We start from the raw sequence: 19,768 nt of genomic DNA, 5'->3' as shown, positions 1-19,768 counted from the left end.
GCCGTTTTCCAGTGAGATTGAGATTGATACGCGTACACAGAGTTGTTGTTTTACACAAGGTGACCTTTGAGGCGAAGTCTGTGCTCAGGTGGTGCTGGCTAAAAGAAACAAGGAGGAGGAGGAGGGGAAAGGAAAAAAAAACAAACTTTAAGCTGAGAGCTGTCACGCCTGCCTCCGTGTCACATCCTCATCCACTCCCCATCCATCATCATCCGGACGAGTCAGAAGTGCACAGCTGGCAGCACCGACGTGAACCGAGGCGCCTGGGGTGGATCTCACTAGAGATTTCACCCTGTCATAGGTGCGAAGGTGCTTTGACTTTCTAAATAGGTCAGCTTTTGATTTGACATTCATTAGCAGCAGGCGCCCGCTGCTTTGTGTCTCCCTGATCTTCACCAAGCTAAGAAAACGAAGAAAAAAAGACAAAAAAAGACAAAAGAAAAGATCCGGGTGTAAAGCTCCAGCACCGACCATCCCGGGCCAAACAAGATACGTGTTAGATAAGTGTGTCTCTTTCATCAGACGTCTGAATCCCGGCCTACTTCTCCTCAGGTGAGGACGCTGTTCCTCTGACGCATCTGTCATCTCGGTAAATGCTTCATCTTAAGCACTGACGCTGTCGTTCCCCGGCTCCACCAAACAGATGGCCGTGTTAAATCTGAATGATGTAGTACACGTCCCAAGTGGACTTTGTTTTCTTACGTCGCCATTACTCTTCCAGTCCTCTGTGATAAATTTGAAGAAATCTACTCGGGACGCCACAAGGTACTACAGAGAGGATGCCTCTTTTTCTTTTTTCTTTTTTTTTCGTTCTCCAGTGCACTGTACTTTCAAACCGATCATGAATCCCCACATAAAAAATACCTCCTTCATGCTTCTTGTGTAATCCTTTTTCCTCCATCCCTCCCATCCATTCTAAGTTGAAAGGTAGAATGCCGATGAAAAATGCCCCACAAAGAAAGCTCTGATTATAGCGGCCACAGTGATTTCCACAGACAACATCACAATGAAAATAGATGGGACGTTTAAAAAAAAAAAAAAAGAAAGAAAGGAAGAAGGCTAACGCCCTCCTAGCCATCATTTCCAATGAAATGAAGCTTACAAAACCTCCAATGGAAGCCGTGGTCATGGATGCACTGGTGATTGCTGAGCGCGGAGGCTGATTGCCAAGCTATCTTTGCCAATGACCTCCCGCCGAAGAGTCACAAAGATGGACGGAATGGCCCGCGGCGGAGATTTGACTTCTTCCCTCTGCTTTTAAGCACACCATTTATGTTACTTTACCGCTTCTCTCTTGAAAAACTACATAAAATCCTCCCTGAAGGAAAACGAGTCATACCAGAGTATTCATCGGCTTCCAACATGTCCCGGTTGTCACGTCAGGAATCTCAAAGACGTAACCTCTCACTTGAAATCCTTGTGCAGGTTTTTGTCTCCACTTTTCTAAATCCCGCCCACCTTCCCCCTCGGAAAGTCTAATTCCCACCACAGCATCTGTCAGTCATCTTGACAGGCTGTCTACCTTGAAACCAGCATCGAGGAACCACGGGCGCCTCAGAAGCAGAGAGCTAAACGCAGCTAATCTACACTGAGGAAAAAAAGCACACGAGTGCTCCGTCTTTAAAGAACTTCCTGTTTGAGAGGCCGTGACAGGACGAGCACGTCTGAGAACGTCTGAACAAAGTATCCGAACAAAGTTTCTCGACCTTTGCATTAAGTAGTGAACTTTCATTATTGGGCAACCTTTTCCTGTACGTCGGCCAAACTGTCACACAGAACCTACGGACCCTCGGAGCTATATATACTCTCAGTTATGGTCCAGTGGCAGCGCCTGAGCAGGATCCATTCCCTTGGAATCTTGGACCCACGAAAACCACCTCTCAGACGTTTAGTCATCGTCATGACTTTAGAGATAGGAGCAGTCCAGTCCGCATAGGAAAAGATGAAAAGAACTAATATTCAGATTGACATTAACAACATTGATTGACTCCCGGAACGTCTTCGGACTGTTGATGTTTGAAATCAGACGAAGCATTTTTGTCTTTTATTGTATTGTTAATAGCTTCGTGAAATCCTTTGTGTTGTAATAAAAATACACTTGCCTTGCCTTATTGAGATTGTCTTGTGACCATTTGCCTTTAGCTGAAACTATAGAGAAGCACGTCGTAAGCAGTAGAGAAGAGATGGAAGTCATCATTTACGCTTAACATAACACTAATAATTCACACTCTGGTAAAATGAAAAATTCAACATTTGTAGAAAACTGCAAGACGGTTGTTAACTAATTAAAACCATAGAATTCACAAATGTGAATCAGAGAGAAAATCAAGTGTCACTGTGAGCGTCAGATGATACACGACGTTGCTCGTGTGAATAATGCAGAAATTTTAATCCCAAAAAAAAATAATAATAAAAAAACCCAGCATATTGTCCTGTATAACTCGTCACCCCTGCGGCGCCCGCTCCTCCATTTCTTACCACCTGAAGCTGCCTTGTTGACCCCAGCACTGCTCTAAGTAATAGTGAAAATAAGTTACCGGCTCACAGCCACTGCTTTGCTTGAGGACACAGTAATTCACTGCCATAATGACCATATTTATAACAGGAAGTTGCAGCTGGCCTCTATCACCTCCATGTGTCAGAGGAATAAGAAATCACACCGATGTGCTGAACAGAGAGGTGGGCGATATGAAGCAGTCCACACTGATACTGCAAGGAGGCGTCCACGGTTGCACTGGAGGTATATGCAAATGCCAATACAGTAATTTGTTCTCTCTCCCATGGCCAGAAGTAAAGACAAACGTCAGCTTATTTCAGTATGATTTATGGTAACTATTGTTAGATTAATATAAGTATATGACGTTTCTGATGAAGGTGCAAGAGCAACGTCGAAACATGTCAAAGGAGTATTTCGTTTTGTTGGTCGGTCAATTGGAAGGAATAACTATTTTGCTTTCTTTTCTTCAAGCAAGTCGGTTTTTCAAAACATACCTTTGACGTGTTTCGATGATGTTCTTTAGTCTCATTCAGAAACGCTTCTGAAATACTTCCATTCACACTCCCTCCACCCCCGTCAGAACTTTCTTCTTGTTCTTGCCACATTGAGGAAATGAACAAAATTCTCTCGACTCTTGAAGTATGTATTTACCTTAACCCATTGAACTACTTGGAAATACTAGGAAATTGTAGAATACGTAATTTAAGTTTTTTTAAAGTGAGAAAAAAAATTTCTTGACTGTAGCTATTTGATAAAAAAAGAAATCACACAATTAAATTGTTCTGCCATTAAAAATGTGCCTGATTGGGAAAAATCCTGCACATTTTCCACATTTGATAAACTCCCGTTTACATGTGTCCTACTGATAAACAAGACAACGAAGACCCCGTTTACAAAATGTCATAAGTGAAAACACATCGCTTTTGTTTCATAAAAAGTTTCGCACTGAAAGGGAAACATTTTGAAAGTGTCTGTTTACATGGAAAAATTGCTCAAAGGCTGAAAATGTAGTTCACATGCTGGGCCACTAGTGGCCGCTGTTCATTGTTTTTGTAATGAAACTCCACACACATACGTGCAGAAAACAAAACACAATAAATATTAACAATGGGAGTAAACGGAAGAAGTTGGATTGCTGTTATGAGTGACTCTCAACTTTACAAAAGTCCCAGGAGAATATGAACTGGGAGATGGAGTTAGTATGTTTTAGAAAAGTTGTGTTTTCCCCGCGTTCCCACGGAGACGGAGTTGAATCATTTTCAAAAAAGTTCCACTTTTGGAGCCGTTTTCAAAAAGTAGCGATTTCAGTGGCGCCGTTGTCGTGTAAATGGACGCCCAAGTTTTTCGTTTTTACTTGAAAGAGAAACCGTTCAGATACGTACTGGTTGTTTAAACAGTGCCCATGAATGAATGAATCTTTTATTCCGAACATACAAAATGGAAAATAAATATTTAGATGAATAAAACAAAGAAACAACACAATCCACTTGATCTACCTGTGCATGATCGAAAAGTACGACGAAATGAAGATACTTTTATTTATTTTTTGGTTCCATGATAAAAATGAGAAGAAAGGACTACAACAGCAGATTTGCATTCACCTTTTTAAGGATTGATTCTTAGAGTTCCGCTCTGGTTCTGGATCTAAGGTTTATTGTAGTTCCTGGGAGATGCGTCCGGCCTTTATAGCTCCGGGCACACATGTTCCGCCACCTTATCAGAGCGGCGGTGCGAGGTGACGGCGGGGGGAAAGTCTCTGAAGTGTCAAGTGCTTTGATCGTGGCCGGGCCGTGAGAGATCCCCCTCTCCGTGACCCCGGAGCGTCCGTCCACAGCTGTCATCTCCCTGCAGAAACGTCGCGTTCGCTCGGCCGGTGGAATTAAAGGAGAGAAGAAGTTCTGCACCGTATGAGCACAGTACTGACGTACCTGTCATCCTGTGGTTGCTTCCCATGTGGAACCCCCCCTTCAAATGTAAGCTGTTTTCCAACAGACGTAAATGTCACGGAACGTCTTAAAACGGCTTTTCAGCTCAAGCCTCATGTCCAAAATGTGTTTTTTCCCTGTTATATTAAGTCCAAATGACACAGCTGCAGCTGAAACGTGGAAAGTAAAATACAGTTACACTGGTTGGGTTTGATCTACTTTGTTGTTGGAGCGACGGTACTGAATTTTGTCGCATGCGTAAAAAAAGCAATGTTCATTAACTATATTAAAACTAGTGCTGTCAAAAATAACGCGTTAATTTAATTGATTGACTTGAAACGTTTAATTAGTTTAAAAAAATGTAACGTAATTAACGCAGTTTTGTTTACTTTCGTTTTGGGTTTTTTAACTCCCTTACCGGAGCAGTAGCATGTGCGCAGCACCGTAACAACAGAGCAGCATAGTACCCAGCGGACAAATATTAAGGCAGAAAGTTCCACTTTACAAGTTCCCTGACGGCTGAGTGAGAAAGTGAAAGTCATTAGCTTTACTTTGTAAAGCTCGACTTTAACAACCACAGAAGTAATTCTGCAGCAAAACAGCAGGTTGCCATGTTGGCTGACCAGCAGCCACCAAACTGCTAAAACTGGAGGAAATACCGCCGGTAAAATATAATTTCTCCTCCTGCAGTATTCATTACTACACTGGAGTTAACAGTAGTCAGAATTATTGAACACATATATAACAATGTAAAAGCAAAGACTGCTGTGACGGCAACCAAAAAAGAGCTTTACACAATAAAACATAACAATATTTTTAGCTTCGGGGCCATATACAGCCCGAATTTATCTTAAGTGAAAAAATAGTGCCAAAACATCCTTAAAATTCATAATTCGAGGTTTTTTGTTTGTTGTGAGTATACGTGATGAAACGTATCGACGACAATCTCAACATGACGCCAATCTAATTTAGGTAACTGGCTTTAATGGCAGCGTCATCTCCATGTCAGCTCAGGTCAAAGTGTTCTGTTGTGTCCGCTACTCTTATGAAATTTGTTTTTAACAATCTGTGTTTTCTTTGGGATGTTTTACAATTTCCTGGATGGTTTGGCCGGATTGCAGCTTTCTTGCATCCCAGGTTTGGCCCCCGGGCCTTATGTTTGACACCCCTGGTGTAAACTGTCAAACTCGTTTTGTTTTGAGTTCAATTGAAATCTAAATACCGAAACACATCACACACGTTTCTACTATATATTTTTTTATTATTCATTTTAGTATTGAAATATGAATATTCACATCAAATATGCTTTTTTCGTTTACATAAATCCGTGTTTTGAGTTCAAATATCTTATTTCCTGCCTTCCTAATACGACTGTGTGAACGCATGCTGGGGCTCTCATGTGTCTCATGTGATGATGATAGATCAATAACCGGCTGGTCAGGAGATGAGATGAAGAAAAACAGTATCGTTGACCTTCGTTTTCTTTTTGATTGCTGTAATTTGAATGTAAATGCTCCTTTCTTTTACCATACAATGCAGGCAATGAAGAGGATCTTCTATTTCAGGTATTTTCATTTGTTTGAGTTGCACAAAACATGTTTAAACATTATGACTTGTTGTTTAGATATACAGAATATGTATGGTCAATGACTCGATGCGCTCAGACACGGTTTGTTAAAACAGCAAAAGACCAATTCTGCGTCAGTGTTTTGGTGATTTTCCTGAAATCCACACGAAGCAGAAAAATGAGCTCTGGCTGTTTTGTGCTCTCGCTCACGGCCTCACACTGTTCGACTGACTGGCTGGCGGCGGTAAACGCACAAAGACGCTCAGTAATGCTCCGACACAAGTAGAAGAACCGCCAGCAAAGGAAAACAGGAATGCAAATGGATGGGTGTATTAAAGCAGCCAATCGACTGCTATTATGAGAGAGATGTCTGCGGGGCACTTCAGAACAATGCCGACTATCAGTCTCAGCAGGGCCGCAACTAACAATTTCCAATTAGATTTCGACTGTGGGACATTTTCAGAGAGGAGCTCAGACGTTAAAGAGATGTCAGATTGTTTGATTCGTCAAAGAAGAAACAGACAATCTCTCAAAAACCAGATAGTTTAACCAGACGAACACAACAAGCAGAGAGTGACTGATTGGCTGCTGGTTATTTTCACCAGAGAGGAAAGTGGTTCTGACTTTCAGGGAAAAGAAAGATCTTTTCAAAGGAACAAAGTAAAATCAATAGACATATACGTGATGAAGTTTCATCAGATGATGACGTATTGACTGGCGAACTCAAAATCGGTCCGTTTTTTTTTTTTTTTTTTTTAAAGAAGGTAAGATCAGTGGTGTGCAGTCAGCGCTCTAGCTAGCCCTGCTGGCCCTGTCAAATAAAAAGTGATTCTGAAATCTGTGTCTGGAATCAATTAGGCTGCTTGTTCAACATGCAACTTTATCCAAAAAACGACCGGTTGTATTTTGTGGAGCTCAAATCTCCTATGTCCTCGAAACGCATCACAGCTTCTTTCCTCTGCTGGGGCTAGTTAGCATTGCTAACCTCTGAGCGAAGCTGGACGCTGCTATTGGGTTAAGACGTCGTGTGACCGTATCATCAGCCAATCAGATTTTGATGTGTTATTGACGGGACACCCTCGGGCAAGCGGAGTTTCTAGTGCTGGTCTTGGTGTCGTCAATGAAATGAGCTTGACTGATTGGCCCATGGGCAGGTGCGTGATGAGGCACTGTTATTAGCGGCTATTCTGGAGGTGATGGCGGCGAATTTAACAGCAAGATCGGGGGATACGATAGCGTCCGTTTGCAGAAGAAATGGAAATTGTGAGTAGAGGAAGACCGACACCAAAAATGATGGGCTCACTAAGACCAACAAAGGCTTTGTGCAGCATTTAAGATGGATGGATTTCATCTACAAGTGACGGGTGAGTGCTAGTTTTATTAATTTATTTTTTATTTTTTTACTTTCTCTGGATTATATTGGCGCCGCTGTTGGCATTTGGTGCTGTTTTTGATTGTAAAGTGGTGTTTCCCAGACAATCGTGGCGGCCAGGTTTTGGTTCGACCAACGCCATATCGCCCCGTTCATTCATCTCCGCATAGCCTCTTTCTCCGTTATTGTCACTCACACAGACAGACGAGTGCGCATGCACGACAGTCGTGCACGAGACTCGCACGGTCCGAACCCCCAGTTGGACGCTACGACCCCCCCCCCCCCCCCCCCCCCCCATCCCCCCCAACAACCCCCCACCCCCCCTCCCGTCTCCGTCCAAACCAGTGGGAAACACTGGAAGATGATCCGATGGCGATGCTGCACAGTGGTGTCTGGATGTATTGTGCTTGTTGATCAGCTTACATTGGATTCGGATTGTGTTTTTACTGTAGGACATAATGTTGCTGCTGCATTGGCTATATCGCATTGGCAACAATAGTTTTTTTTGGGAGGGAGGGGGTGTTGTATTTTGTTACTGCTGGCCCTGACTGAAACACCACTGCACGCTACTGGGTAAGATGACTCGATTTCATGAAAATCCATCCATAGAATTTGCTCATTGTCACATAAATCATGTATAAATCAAGTTTGTTTTTTTTTGTTTTGTTTTTTCAAAAAAACTAAAGAGAGAAACAACCCAATAAAAGCTCTTTGGGCTACTTAAGGTAAGTACGTAACTTAAAGAACACGGTTTTAACGTTCGATTTTAATTGATTTCATTGATTTGCGCGAAGTCTCAACTGATTTTTTTGATCTTCCAGCAACTCTTTCATCTAAAATGATTTTTCTGTATTCTTTTTTTTTTTTTTTGTCTCCAACAAATGAATGAGTCATGAGAGACAGCTTCGGCGGTTGCCAAATAAAAAGTTTAGTTTGTTTGCCAAATGACGAGATGTTGAGCACAATAGCAACTGTTTTCATTGTTTTTCTCAAGTGCCCCCTGAGCGATAATCCACCGACATTCTCACACAGAGTGCGATTTTACCAATCGCCAAAGGTATATTACAAGCAGTGGTCAATGGAGAAGAGGGTGTACTCTCAATTTTTGCAGCCCTAAAACACCTTTTTTTTTTTAAAGAAACAGTTACTTTTTTTTGGTAGAAATCTGTTCATAGTATTTTCTCATTGTCACATATTTTCGGTTTACATTATAATTCTGCTATTATAACAATCAGTTAACAATATTTACCGTGTCATGACATGTCCTACTCTGCTTCTGATTGGTTCGTCAGCCCTCATGCTGCACGGTAAATATTGACATTAATCAATTAAATCAACGAATGCAGCGAGAATTAGAGGCAGAGCCGAGGGGGCCATGGCTTCACCATCCTAGGGAAAGAAAGAAATGGGCAATCCGGCTCGTAGATGCGGCCGAGTGATGCATCATGGGGGATTTAGAAGTGGGTGTACACAATGTCGACTGAAAAATAAGTGGATACACGCCGTATATGAGTGTGTACCCTGGACTAGGCCACCAGGTGACGGAATACGTTAAATCAAAGTGTCCGATGCAGCGTCGTAATCCGTTCAAGAGCGGCAGCCCTTAAAAAACGTCGTCCTCCTCCTCTCCCGTCGAGCTCACAAATGGCAGAACTGTTCTTCCAGCAGAACCCATCGGGGTAATACCATGACAGAGAGACGGTAAATTGTTCAGCTTGTTATCCTCAGGCTACTGAAATCCCGCCACGCGGCCGAGGCTCACGTCGCTGGGAGCTCCGGAGAAACATTGTTAGGGAGGCTGCTCGTCCACACATGAACATTTACTCACTCATATGTTCTCTGCTCCAGGCTCAGCTGCAGATGGGACCAGCTATGACTTTCCTCAGGGTTCCATATAGTATATATATATATATATATAAAAAAGAAAATGTAACTTTGTCCATCACAAAGCTCCAAAGGGTTGTGACTGAAGAGGATACCAGGGTAAATAACTAAGATTTAGAAGAAGACAAACAACAACCCAATCATTCCCTTCATCAGTTACATCTAAATCCATTACAAAGTTAAGAAAGTTCATCCTTTAGTATGGATCTTCTGTTTTCTAACGGTTGGGATTAGGGTCACCGTCTCCATTGCGCGGTAGTTAGTAAAGAATTTGATTTCCATAACAATACAATGTGTTTTTTTGGCTTGGAGTACAAACGTTTAAGATTTAATAAAATGTGTTTGGAGATCATTTTTCAACAATGAGATTATTCTAACGTGATATACAAGCTACAACCTCTCACTTATTTAAAGCTCATGGAAATGTTCAGTTTCCTAAACAAGGAATCGATAATCTTGATGAAACTGTGATTATTCGCTCAAATTGCCGATAGTTAGAACTGCTTTCAAAAACAAGGCACATTTTTCCTTAAGAACCAAAACAAATGATCAAATTTTAGACGTGTCGCCCGGAGGAGTGAGCAACGCACGAAAGAGACACCACGCCACATGATATCGGAACATTGTTGTGTGCAGAATCGAAATTCGATCAATCCGGTGGCCGGCTGCGAACGCCGCGCACGACGTTCTGCCTCGAGTCACATCTGAAGCGAATCCGGGACGCGGCAAATAAGAAGTAAGTGAATCAGCCGTCTCTGGAGGCGTGGGCTTGTGTCTGTCTGGGTCCTATTAGCCGCCTCGTCTCCTGCCAGATAACAAGACGCCCAGATTTCTCTGAGTCGACCACCCGGGCCTGAGGCCTCCGCCGCCGCCATTGCTGCCACCGCCGCCACCGCCGCCATTGCTGCCACCGCCGCCGCTCTTAATACAAATTCCTCGCACATCCCCAAGGCGGAGCTGCAGGTTGTTGTTTTTTTTAACCCCCTTTGAAACAAGCAATCTGTACACACATCCGCCATGTGTGTGTGTGTGTGCGTGTGCGTGTGTGCGTGTGTGTGTGTGTGTGTGTGTGTGTGTGTGTGTGTGTGTGAGATCTGACCGAGAAAAAAGAGCGAGATAGCACAAAAGATGGATGAAGCCTGGGTGACATACACTCTGACACCTCCACAAAAGAAAACATCGACCACCGCGATCACAAAAGCCAGAGAAAGAGAGAGAGAGGGGGAGGGGTGGGGGGGGGGGGTGGGGGGTGGGGAGAGGGGGGAGAATAATGCATTCTTTTTTCTTTCTTTCTTGTTCCGTATTTTTTCTTTTTTCTTCACAGCTGTCGCCAATTCAGTCCAATTTTTCGACAGCCCTAAATGTGCCAACAATCATTCTTTCTCCGAGGTGACACGCCACACTTGGCGGGCGCGCTTTGAATCGCGGCGCTTTGTGCGCTGATGGAAAGCCGGCGCGGCGACTCTGAGCGCCGGGCCTTTGACCTTGCGAGGCTCCGGAGAGTGCGACAGCCGCCCGGCCGTCCGCACGCAAGAAAATCAATATTCTGCATTTAGCCGTGCAGGACCCGCCGTTAAATGGAGCAATCGTCGCCCCGAAGACGGTTTATTTTTACAGCGACTCCAGGAACGCGTCGAGGAAAATGCACCTTTAGCGATATTATGTGTGTTTTTTTTTTTTTTTTTTTTTTTTAATGCGGGTGATTAAAATCCGAGATAATATGTTTAGCCGCAATTAAATTCCTCGGAGGAAATTGCGATCCCGTCACCGTGCCTGGAGAGGGAGGTTTATTTTAAGACCTTAGATTCAGAGATTAGCCTGGTAGTCGCTGCTCGGCTCAGACCCCCCCCCCCCCCCCCGACTGATTGTTTTTTTAAGGAAGGCCTTCTCGTCTTAAAGGACGACTCGGAGGTCAGTCCAAACATTTCACACTTCACAAAACTCCTTCATTAACAAGCAAGCGTTCTTCCGAGTTTCAAACTGTGCAGAAAATGAGCGCAAATGACTCCTAACGGCTCCACGCCATAATCCAGCTGTCCTCCGCCTCTCCACCGCCGCCCCGTTCTCTCTTACTTAGGGCTAAACGCCCGAACCGCTGCAAGCTCGCCGCCCTCGGATGCCCGCGGGCAAAAAAAAACGAGGATTTCATACTTTGAGAGACATAAATACCGACGCGCTGAATATTCCGAAGAGCTCTTTAAATCAGCACAGCCAGTCGAGCTGTTTAAAGCGCTGTCAGTTTCATGTTTTCACACTCCTGACAACACGGTAACACACTTTTAATTCCACACTTATCCAGTGCTTACACTCCAAGTACACTGCCGGTGTATTTGTTGCACTTAAATAATGCAGTTTAATGCAAGAGACCTCAAACAGATCCCGTCTGCATGAAAAGGTATAACGTTCAGATGGAAACCAAAGTGTTCCTCTTATTTCAACAATGACAGAGATGTGCGACAGAGGTCTGCACGTGAGGAAAGTTGGCATCAAAGTCACACAAACTTTCAACAATCGTCAATGATCGAGGGGCTATTTTTAGTTGCTATTGTAGATAACAGCAGATATAGACCTCGTTTGTAGGTTTTAAGTGAACTAACGCCGTTTCAGGAAAGTTCCGTTTTTACACGGCGACGTTTTGAACGAAGACAGAAACAGTAAAAATGATGTTGGGCCAAGAGTTGACGCTGTTCAAGTGAACCCACTCACATATGTGCGCAGAGAGCAATACATTATAAATATCGAACACAGCGAGTACACAGACATTCGTGAAGTACTTACTAGGGCCGTGTTGCGGATGTAGGGTTTGCAGTATTTCAACCCCCCCCCAAAAAACTGAGTTCCTTTAAAATAATATCCTGACTGAACATTTTCGTCAAGATATTGCCGTTTGTGACATTCCAGCAAGTTGTGTGTCTCAGAACACAAGACATCATTAAAAAAGTTAAATATATACACATGTGTTGTTAAAAACAGGGCAAGAAACGTTGCGTTGTAGAAGATGGGAAAACATGACGAGAGTTAAAATGCTGAGTCACTGACATAATAGAAAAGTTGCTTTATCTCATTTGAAATCCAGTCACTGTCCATGTTTTCCCTGCCATTGTGGGATGTGGAAACTGTTAAATAATGTGTGAATTCCCTGCCGTCTGCATCTGATGGTAATTTTGTTGTGCCAATGTGCCAATGTATGATGTCTGCTCTCTGCGTCGGAGACGTTATTCAGCCAAAATGCGGGAAAACTCAAATCAAGTGTCGGATCATCTCGGCCCGCCACTTCCAAATGAATGTTGAGGAAACAGTGGAGCTTTAAGATCACTTGACTTGTTGCTTCTCCACCACAATAACCCAATAACACAATAATCACATGGATAAAGAAACACAAAAACCTAATGTTCTACATTAAAACTTGTAGCTGGACATGCCGACACAAATCCCTTCGGTAGATTGGGGATATCTTGAGCTAAAAACTCAACTTACTTTTGTCCTTGATTGCTGTAGTTGTTGTCGTAGGATTCGTACCCTTGGTCGTCGTAAGCGGTTCCGTAGCCGTCATCATAGTCCTGAAACGGCGGAGAACAGAGTTGACCCAGTTAGACGAGGCGCCGAGCAAACATTTTGACATTTCCATCACAGCCTGTCTGACATTGCACCTGTTGAAGCCAGCGCTCCTCTTCACATCCATCAGATTCTCAAACGGAGGCCTTGGGATTAGCACACACATGGGTCAACGGGGTTCGCGCGCCGCTGAAAGCCCATATGCGAGGGTAAGCGAAGCCCCGCCCTTCGCCTCTCCGCGCGGACCGACTGACTGACTGACTGATGGCGGGATGTGAAGACTCTCGCTGTGGCCACGTTTCATCAGCACCTCAAAGGATGAGCCTGGAACATCTGTTTGCGCTCTCGCAGTCTGCCGGCGCCGCCACCCGGCCCGGCGCTCCACCCCGCCGCCCGCCAAGAGGCGCATCAAAGCCATCCAGTGCCGCGCCCGTCCTAATTTGGGATAAATGGGGACTTATGTTCCACAAAAGGCGCCGACCCCCAGCGACACGTTGCCTCATCCCCTCCGCACTCCTCGGCTAATTCCATCTGCCCCCTTACTGCCGTGCACGCTTGAAAAACGAATGTCCGGAAGATTTAACGCCAAAAGAAAAGTGCTTGTCACATCCATGTTATTATCAAGGCTCTAATTCCTGATTAAAAGCGTGCATTTGCCAAATGAAACCATTTTTAAGTGACACTTTTTTATCTTTAATCCTCCAGAAACGAGGCGTGTTTGACAGAACTGCATTCGACTCTTGACAAAGACCCAGATGTGGGAAGATTTCCTTGTTTCCGGGTAAAACGCGACATCTGGTTCAACTGTTGCTTTAGTGTGTCAGAGCATTCTGCTGCATGAGACCGTGTTTAAACCTCTCCTTGGTCGTCCCACTGGGTGGCTTTTCACCACTTCTTTGTCATCTTTGCCGTTTGTTCGCGTGGCAGGACTGTTGGGGTTCTTTGTCAGTTCTTCTCTTGTCGTCCAGGGCTTGCTTAAAGGGAATTCAACTCCCTCCTGGCATTTGTAATTCTGCACTTACAACAGCTTTTGCAAAGTCAACAATTCCCCACACTAATGCGGGCGGCAACTTTAGTCAACAACTGTACTTTTGACGATATTAAACCCCCTGAACCCTCTTAAAAAACAATAGGAGCTGCAGTTCTCCAAAGGAAATGTGATTTTGTCAAAAGGGATGTAATTAAAAGGACTTTTCAACGGGCTGAGGAAACTGTAGGCTTTGATTTGTTCTGGAAATATGAAGTGGCAATATTTACGAGTGACAAATAGGGGGAAAGTAATTTGAGGGCAGGATTTCTGGAGGGAGCCGGCGAAAGAAAGGCAATCAAGAAACCAAAAAAAAAAAACATGAATCTTTAACCTTGGAAATGTTTTGAGTTTTCTTTGCTTTTTCCCAGGAACAATGTTACTTTAACAGAGACTCATTCTGCACAATGAAGTTGGTCCAATACTGTTCGACGGAAACTGCTGCTGAAGCCAATTCCTGATATCCTGATATTCTTGTTCTTAAACGGTCTTGACTGCTCACCTGTATGTACTGGTACCTTAGCCAGCATTTACACATTACTGATGAACTTACTACATATTTGACCTATTTCTGACACTTGAATAATTTGCGTTTAACTTTGGTTTTACTTAAAAGGAGAAAAAAAAACAACAGCACCCACTAGTGGCCATTTCACTTGAAATGTCGTGTTATCGCGGTCTAAATGAATAGAGGAGGTTCTAGTAAGATTCATATAACTTCCTCGACTGTACACACCCATGACAGCGTCAGCAAGTGGTGTGTTTAGATCACCTGTTGTGTGGATCAGGAGTATCTCTTTCCACTTAGAGGGTCAAAACACCATCCATATAATGTGAGCAGAGCCGGAGCCGCTGCGCTGCCAGCGCTGCCCACACGCTTCCCATGACTCACACCGATGATGCCCAGAATAACAGGAAGCGTTGACCTCAAGGCCAAATAAAAACACTCCACAACAACTCGGGGGTTTTAAGCAAAACGAACCGAGCTGGCATCGTCATTTTGATATCTAAAGATTTACCTGTCGGCCTCATTGAGGCCTGAAGTCTGAATTTGGGACACTCTTATGCCAATCATTGCTGTTTGTTTAAACTAAATTGATTAAATAAATAAAAAAAAAATGTAAAAAATGTTTCTCAACCTTTGAGCTGCTCCATTTGAAGCTGAAACGGGAGACAGACAACAGAAGTTAACTCATGCTAGAAATGTCAGGCCACATTTGAAATTAAAATATCGTTTCTGTTTTTGTCGGAAACGCGTCTGCCCCCCCCCCCCCCCGCTATCTTATTACTCCACGGGAGCATCCCATTTCAGTCTGTTTAAAAGTCCAATCTATTATACAATAAACGTTGCAGGCAAGCTGAAGTAAACAAGCGTCGGCTTTTGAATATTGAATGATGGGAATCTCGGGAGGAGGGCAAAGAGTGAAATCCTGCAGCTGCGGTTTTTGAAAGCAGCCTCAGTTGTTCCACACTGACCCCGGAGATGTTTACACATAAAAGATGGACCTGTTGGCTTCTCGTTTCATCGCGTATATACGTGGATCAGAATGACGTCTTTTGAAATAAGCGACACTAAAGCGTTGTTGGGTTGGTTATTTGATTTTAAAATGTAAAATTTGCCTCCAGACTCGCGCCGTCTTGCCCATCAACATTAATCAACGGAAACTGAAGTCGACTAAAAAGACCAAAAAGTGGAAAAGTTCTGCCTCCTCTGCAGTGAAGTTCAATCATTTGGACACTAAAACACTCGAGACGTCTGACGGGCGACTTCAGACTCCGGTTCAGTGACGGTAAATGTTGGCATCAGCAATACAGAATTGAATTTCTCGTCTTATTTATCGTCTCAAACTAAGTAAACACAGTCAGGAAGCATCTGGACACACAGCTGCATGTCACTGGCTTCAGTGAAGCGCTCACTCCGTGTCAGAGAGAAATAATAAAGAACACGTCTGATGCTTCAGATTTCTCACAGACTCAGCGCTAATGTTACCGCTAATCAATGGCAAAGTTAGAGGCTATAAGTTTTCCATGGTGTCATGTACATGGCCACCAGTTGGCGCTGTTGGTAGTTATTGTAATGGAAACACACCATTTTCAGAAAGAAGCATTTTCAGTGACTCCGGCACCATTTTGACGTGAGCAGACGCTCAAAATGCAACAAAGGTTTTCACTTGGAATATGTCAAAATGTCTTTCTCTTCAGTGGATTACAAAAATTCAATGCAACACGTCAAACACCTGAGGCTGTGGTACAACGCAATACAGATTGTCCCGTTGGTAAATGTGATCGCTTATGCTGCTGTAGCCTCACGCTACTGCTACTAAATACAAATGCCAACATCAGCATCAGCCTCTCCTGGCGTGACTCATTATTGATGTTAGTTCCGGTACTAGACTTAATATTCCTCATCGCCAAGGATCGCATTGCTATATGCTGATGACAGTGTATTTGCGAGTCAATTACCCACGATGCACAGCAGGAAGCAGCAACTGTGATCGTCTTGAGGGCCACAAACATCCTAATTGATCCACCGCAAGGAATTATCTGAACTATATCGCTGCTAATTTGAATTTTTAAAAAAGGACTTGTTAAGTTGGGCTACCTTTCAGATATTTCTTGACTTAACAATCCCAGAAGACATGAAAAGTAACTTGCACGATGAATTTGTTTAACTAATGACAAACCATGACACTTGTTTTAAACTTTTTACACATTCACATAAACTCTGATGGCTCTTGGCTCTTTGCCTTCTAACAATCTCCCCTCACTGCCCGTTAGTGCAGCTGATTGATTATTATGACGCCATTAAATATGAGGAACCGTGACACCATATTTAATCAGCGTCTGAGGCACACCGCTTGTCTTGTCTATCAACTGTTTTATGTGAAAAAACAACAACATCATAGAACCGATTGAGAATTTATAACCTCTTAGAAAGAAAGAATAAAAATATTTTCTATTTAAATACATTTTTAAGCTGTAAATCATGAATTATGTGCAGTTTTGGTCAGTTTTATAGTTTTATATTTCATTCTCCCACAGGACTCATGATGAACAAATGGCCCATAATGATTTGACTCCGTTGGTTTTCTGGTTTTGAAAAGGGTCAAATAGAATTTGACCTTACTTGCTGTGTAGACAGATAATTCCAAGTATTTTTAAGTTATGTTCGCCCCCAAATTTAGTGTTAATATCTTATATTTGGGCTACCCTTTTTTGGCAGTGTACGGACGCCCGTGTGCTTGCCATTAAAGTTCATAGCGTATTGTTCTCTGTAGTGCTAATGCGTGCTAACGTTAGTGCTTGTAGACTCTTACGCAATGTTTCAAAAGAAAATGCATCAGTTTTGTATTGTTGTTTCAGAAAAAGTATCATGTATAAATGTTGAAAGGGATGTAGTTTTCATGTCGGGCCACTAGTAGGTGCTAGACACAGACGCACGCATGTGCAGTACCCGCGTTTCAGAAAAACTGCTTTTCATTCGTTCACACAGAGTCGGGACGTTTTCGAAAAGCTCCACCTTAAGAGCAGTTTTCAGAAAATACATTTTCTGTGGCTCCAAGCATCGTCGTCGTGTAAACAGATAACATAAACAAAACAAATATATTTCTAAGTTGTCAACATTGTTGTGTTAATTACAACGTTAACATTTCTGAAAATCTGCGTTTGTGTTAATAGTTGCAAATGTTCACATCATGAAATATGAGTGTTGGTACTGCTAAATAAAATAAAAAAAGGTTAGAGTTTATTAATGCTTGTTATTGAAACTAAATACACACTTTCACTCCTCACGAAAGGTGCTTCTGAAGTTGCTTGTTGTCTGTCATCAATTGCTCAAACTTTAAAAATCATGTTCCTCTTTTGTTGTTGCCTCTTTGTTATTTCATGTTCCTGCTTCACGTTACTGTCTAGATAGAGCTGCTCAGGCTGGTTAAATCTAGGAAATCATCTTACTGTCTAGATAGAGCTGCTCAGGCTGGTTCAATCTAATAACAGTTGGAAAGTATTTGGATGAGTGTGATTATTGCAAATAATATATGTAGCACAACAAGGACATTGTATGTTATCCCCTTCCCCCCACCCCCCTCCCCCCTCCCCCCTCGACTTTCTTCTCTCTCTTCTCTTCTCTCTCTCTTTGTGCGTTCCCCCCCGGTCGTGTACGGCAGCCATGCCAGCTTCTGACGGAGAAAGCAACAGGAGGAGACTCCAGGTCTCTCCCTGTTGCAAGACCAAAAACTGTTCTGACTCCGAAGGCTCTCAATCACATCATATTGTTGGCCCAAGCTGCCGAACAGGACAAGGGAGAAAGAAGAAAGAAAAAAAAGAAAAAAAGAAAAGAAAAAAAAAAAAAAAAAAAAAAAAAAAAAAAGAAACTAAATACCAATGATCTTTTTTTTTTCCACACTTGAGAACTTTATCTTCGATGGTCATTATCTCAAACTAAGTCAAGACCGTCAATTAGCACCCACACATGCAGCCTCCAGTCAAGCGGCATTATTAAGTGTAAAGTAAGCTCAACAAAGAAATTACCAAACTCAAGGGTCTACAATTCTCAGCTGCAGTGACGTCATTCCCTGTAAAACGCTTTTAATCAGACATTTGATGGCTTCTAAGTCCGACTGTTGGACTACTAATGAAACACTGTCATGAAATCCCGACGCTGAATAAGGCGGGGCTAATTAAAAATAATGAGCTGTAAGAGCTTCAGCCAGTGTGGCGACTCACAACACCGACATCACAAACATTCCTCTTTACGTTTCTTTAGATTTGTAGTACAAGTTTACTACTGGAGGACCAGCCGGAGGTCCGGCATCACTTCTTTTATCTGTTTTTACGTGGTCTGTGTTGAATTCAATTTCCTCAGTCAATAAATGCAATGTTCTTTTCTGTGGACGTGCATTATTACATTACTGCGTTGTGAAGGCAGAAAGGGACATTTGTATATCCGAGTTAAACTTCCAATCCAATGTTCCATAATGAGTCTGAAAACTCACACGATGACAAGATTGTACCTGATAAACACATTTTACCCATTTTATTTTTTTTACCCACGGCGGAGGATTCGATTATTAAGGTAAATTGTAAATAAAATCCAACACTCTGTTGTTTTGGTTCCATGTGTCAGATCTAGTGTATTGTGATTGTATATGTCTCTAGTTTGAAAACTTCGCCTTGACTTAATTTATAGTTGTTTTATATATATATTACTTTTATTTTTAAGGATTTGATATAACCTTACTGTTATATTTACATATATAATACTAACTATTCTTAACAGAGACAGATAATTATAAAATATAACTATTAGATATTGCAGAAATGGTAGAATTTGACAAGTTTTACTTCTTCCAACCACTTTTCAGGCATGTTAATCAGATATATGAAGTGTGTGTGTGTGTGTGTGTGTGTGTATACTTAAACATAGATTATTTTTTCTATAACTATATTTTGATTCATAAGCTATAATTTTTTGATTTATTATCATCCAATGGTGTATATATTTTAGGATATGTGAGTGTGTGTGTATAGGGATATTGGTTATGTATGTGATTGCACAAATTGTATGAAATGTCACATGCCTGGAATGAATGAATGAATGAATAAATAAAATCCTTGCTGGTTTTTGGAATAACATGTAAACTCCAAATAGAAAGGAGCCAAACACGCGCGTTCATGTGTTCACCATTGCTTTTTCTTTTTTGCGTAGAGTCCCCAGAGTTAGTTTGAACAGGTCGTCAGAGACGTGTCGCAAAAGGATTATGTCAGCTTTTCAGGAGAATAAATGAATGCACAGGTTCTGTTTGCGTGGGGCTAAAAACTCTTTAACCGTTTCCACAGTTGCAGGATTTGCTTGTGTTGGGAGTGTAACGACACGCCGGCAGCGTCTTGTGCAGATTAGAGTAGAAGGCAAAGCAGTTTAGCTCATGTTGCTCTCATTTAC

The 19,768-nt window shown here is 42.5% G+C and overlaps 1 protein-coding gene across 1 annotated transcript in view; it reads right to left on the bottom strand.

Annotated features, from left to right (window-relative positions):
* The window catches only part of khdrbs3 (KH domain containing, RNA binding, signal transduction associated 3), a 148,307-nt gene that overhangs the window by 9,135 nt on the left and 119,404 nt on the right, over positions 1 to 19,768 (bottom strand). Inside the window, exon 7 of the mRNA XM_080484355.1 lies at positions 12,723 to 12,805. Coding sequence (XP_080340481.1) covers positions 12,723 to 12,805 — 83 coding nt within the window. The remainder of the gene's footprint in view (positions 1 to 12,722; positions 12,806 to 19,768) is intronic.

The sequence above is a fragment of the Lipophrys pholis genome (genome assembly GCF_963383615.2).
Source record: "Lipophrys pholis genome assembly, chromosome: 17".
In the NCBI taxonomy this organism is placed as follows: domain Eukaryota; kingdom Metazoa; phylum Chordata; class Actinopteri; order Blenniiformes; family Blenniidae; genus Lipophrys; species Lipophrys pholis.
The sequence above is the reverse complement of the archived record's forward strand: the minus strand, read 5'-3'. Positions and strand labels throughout refer to the sequence as shown.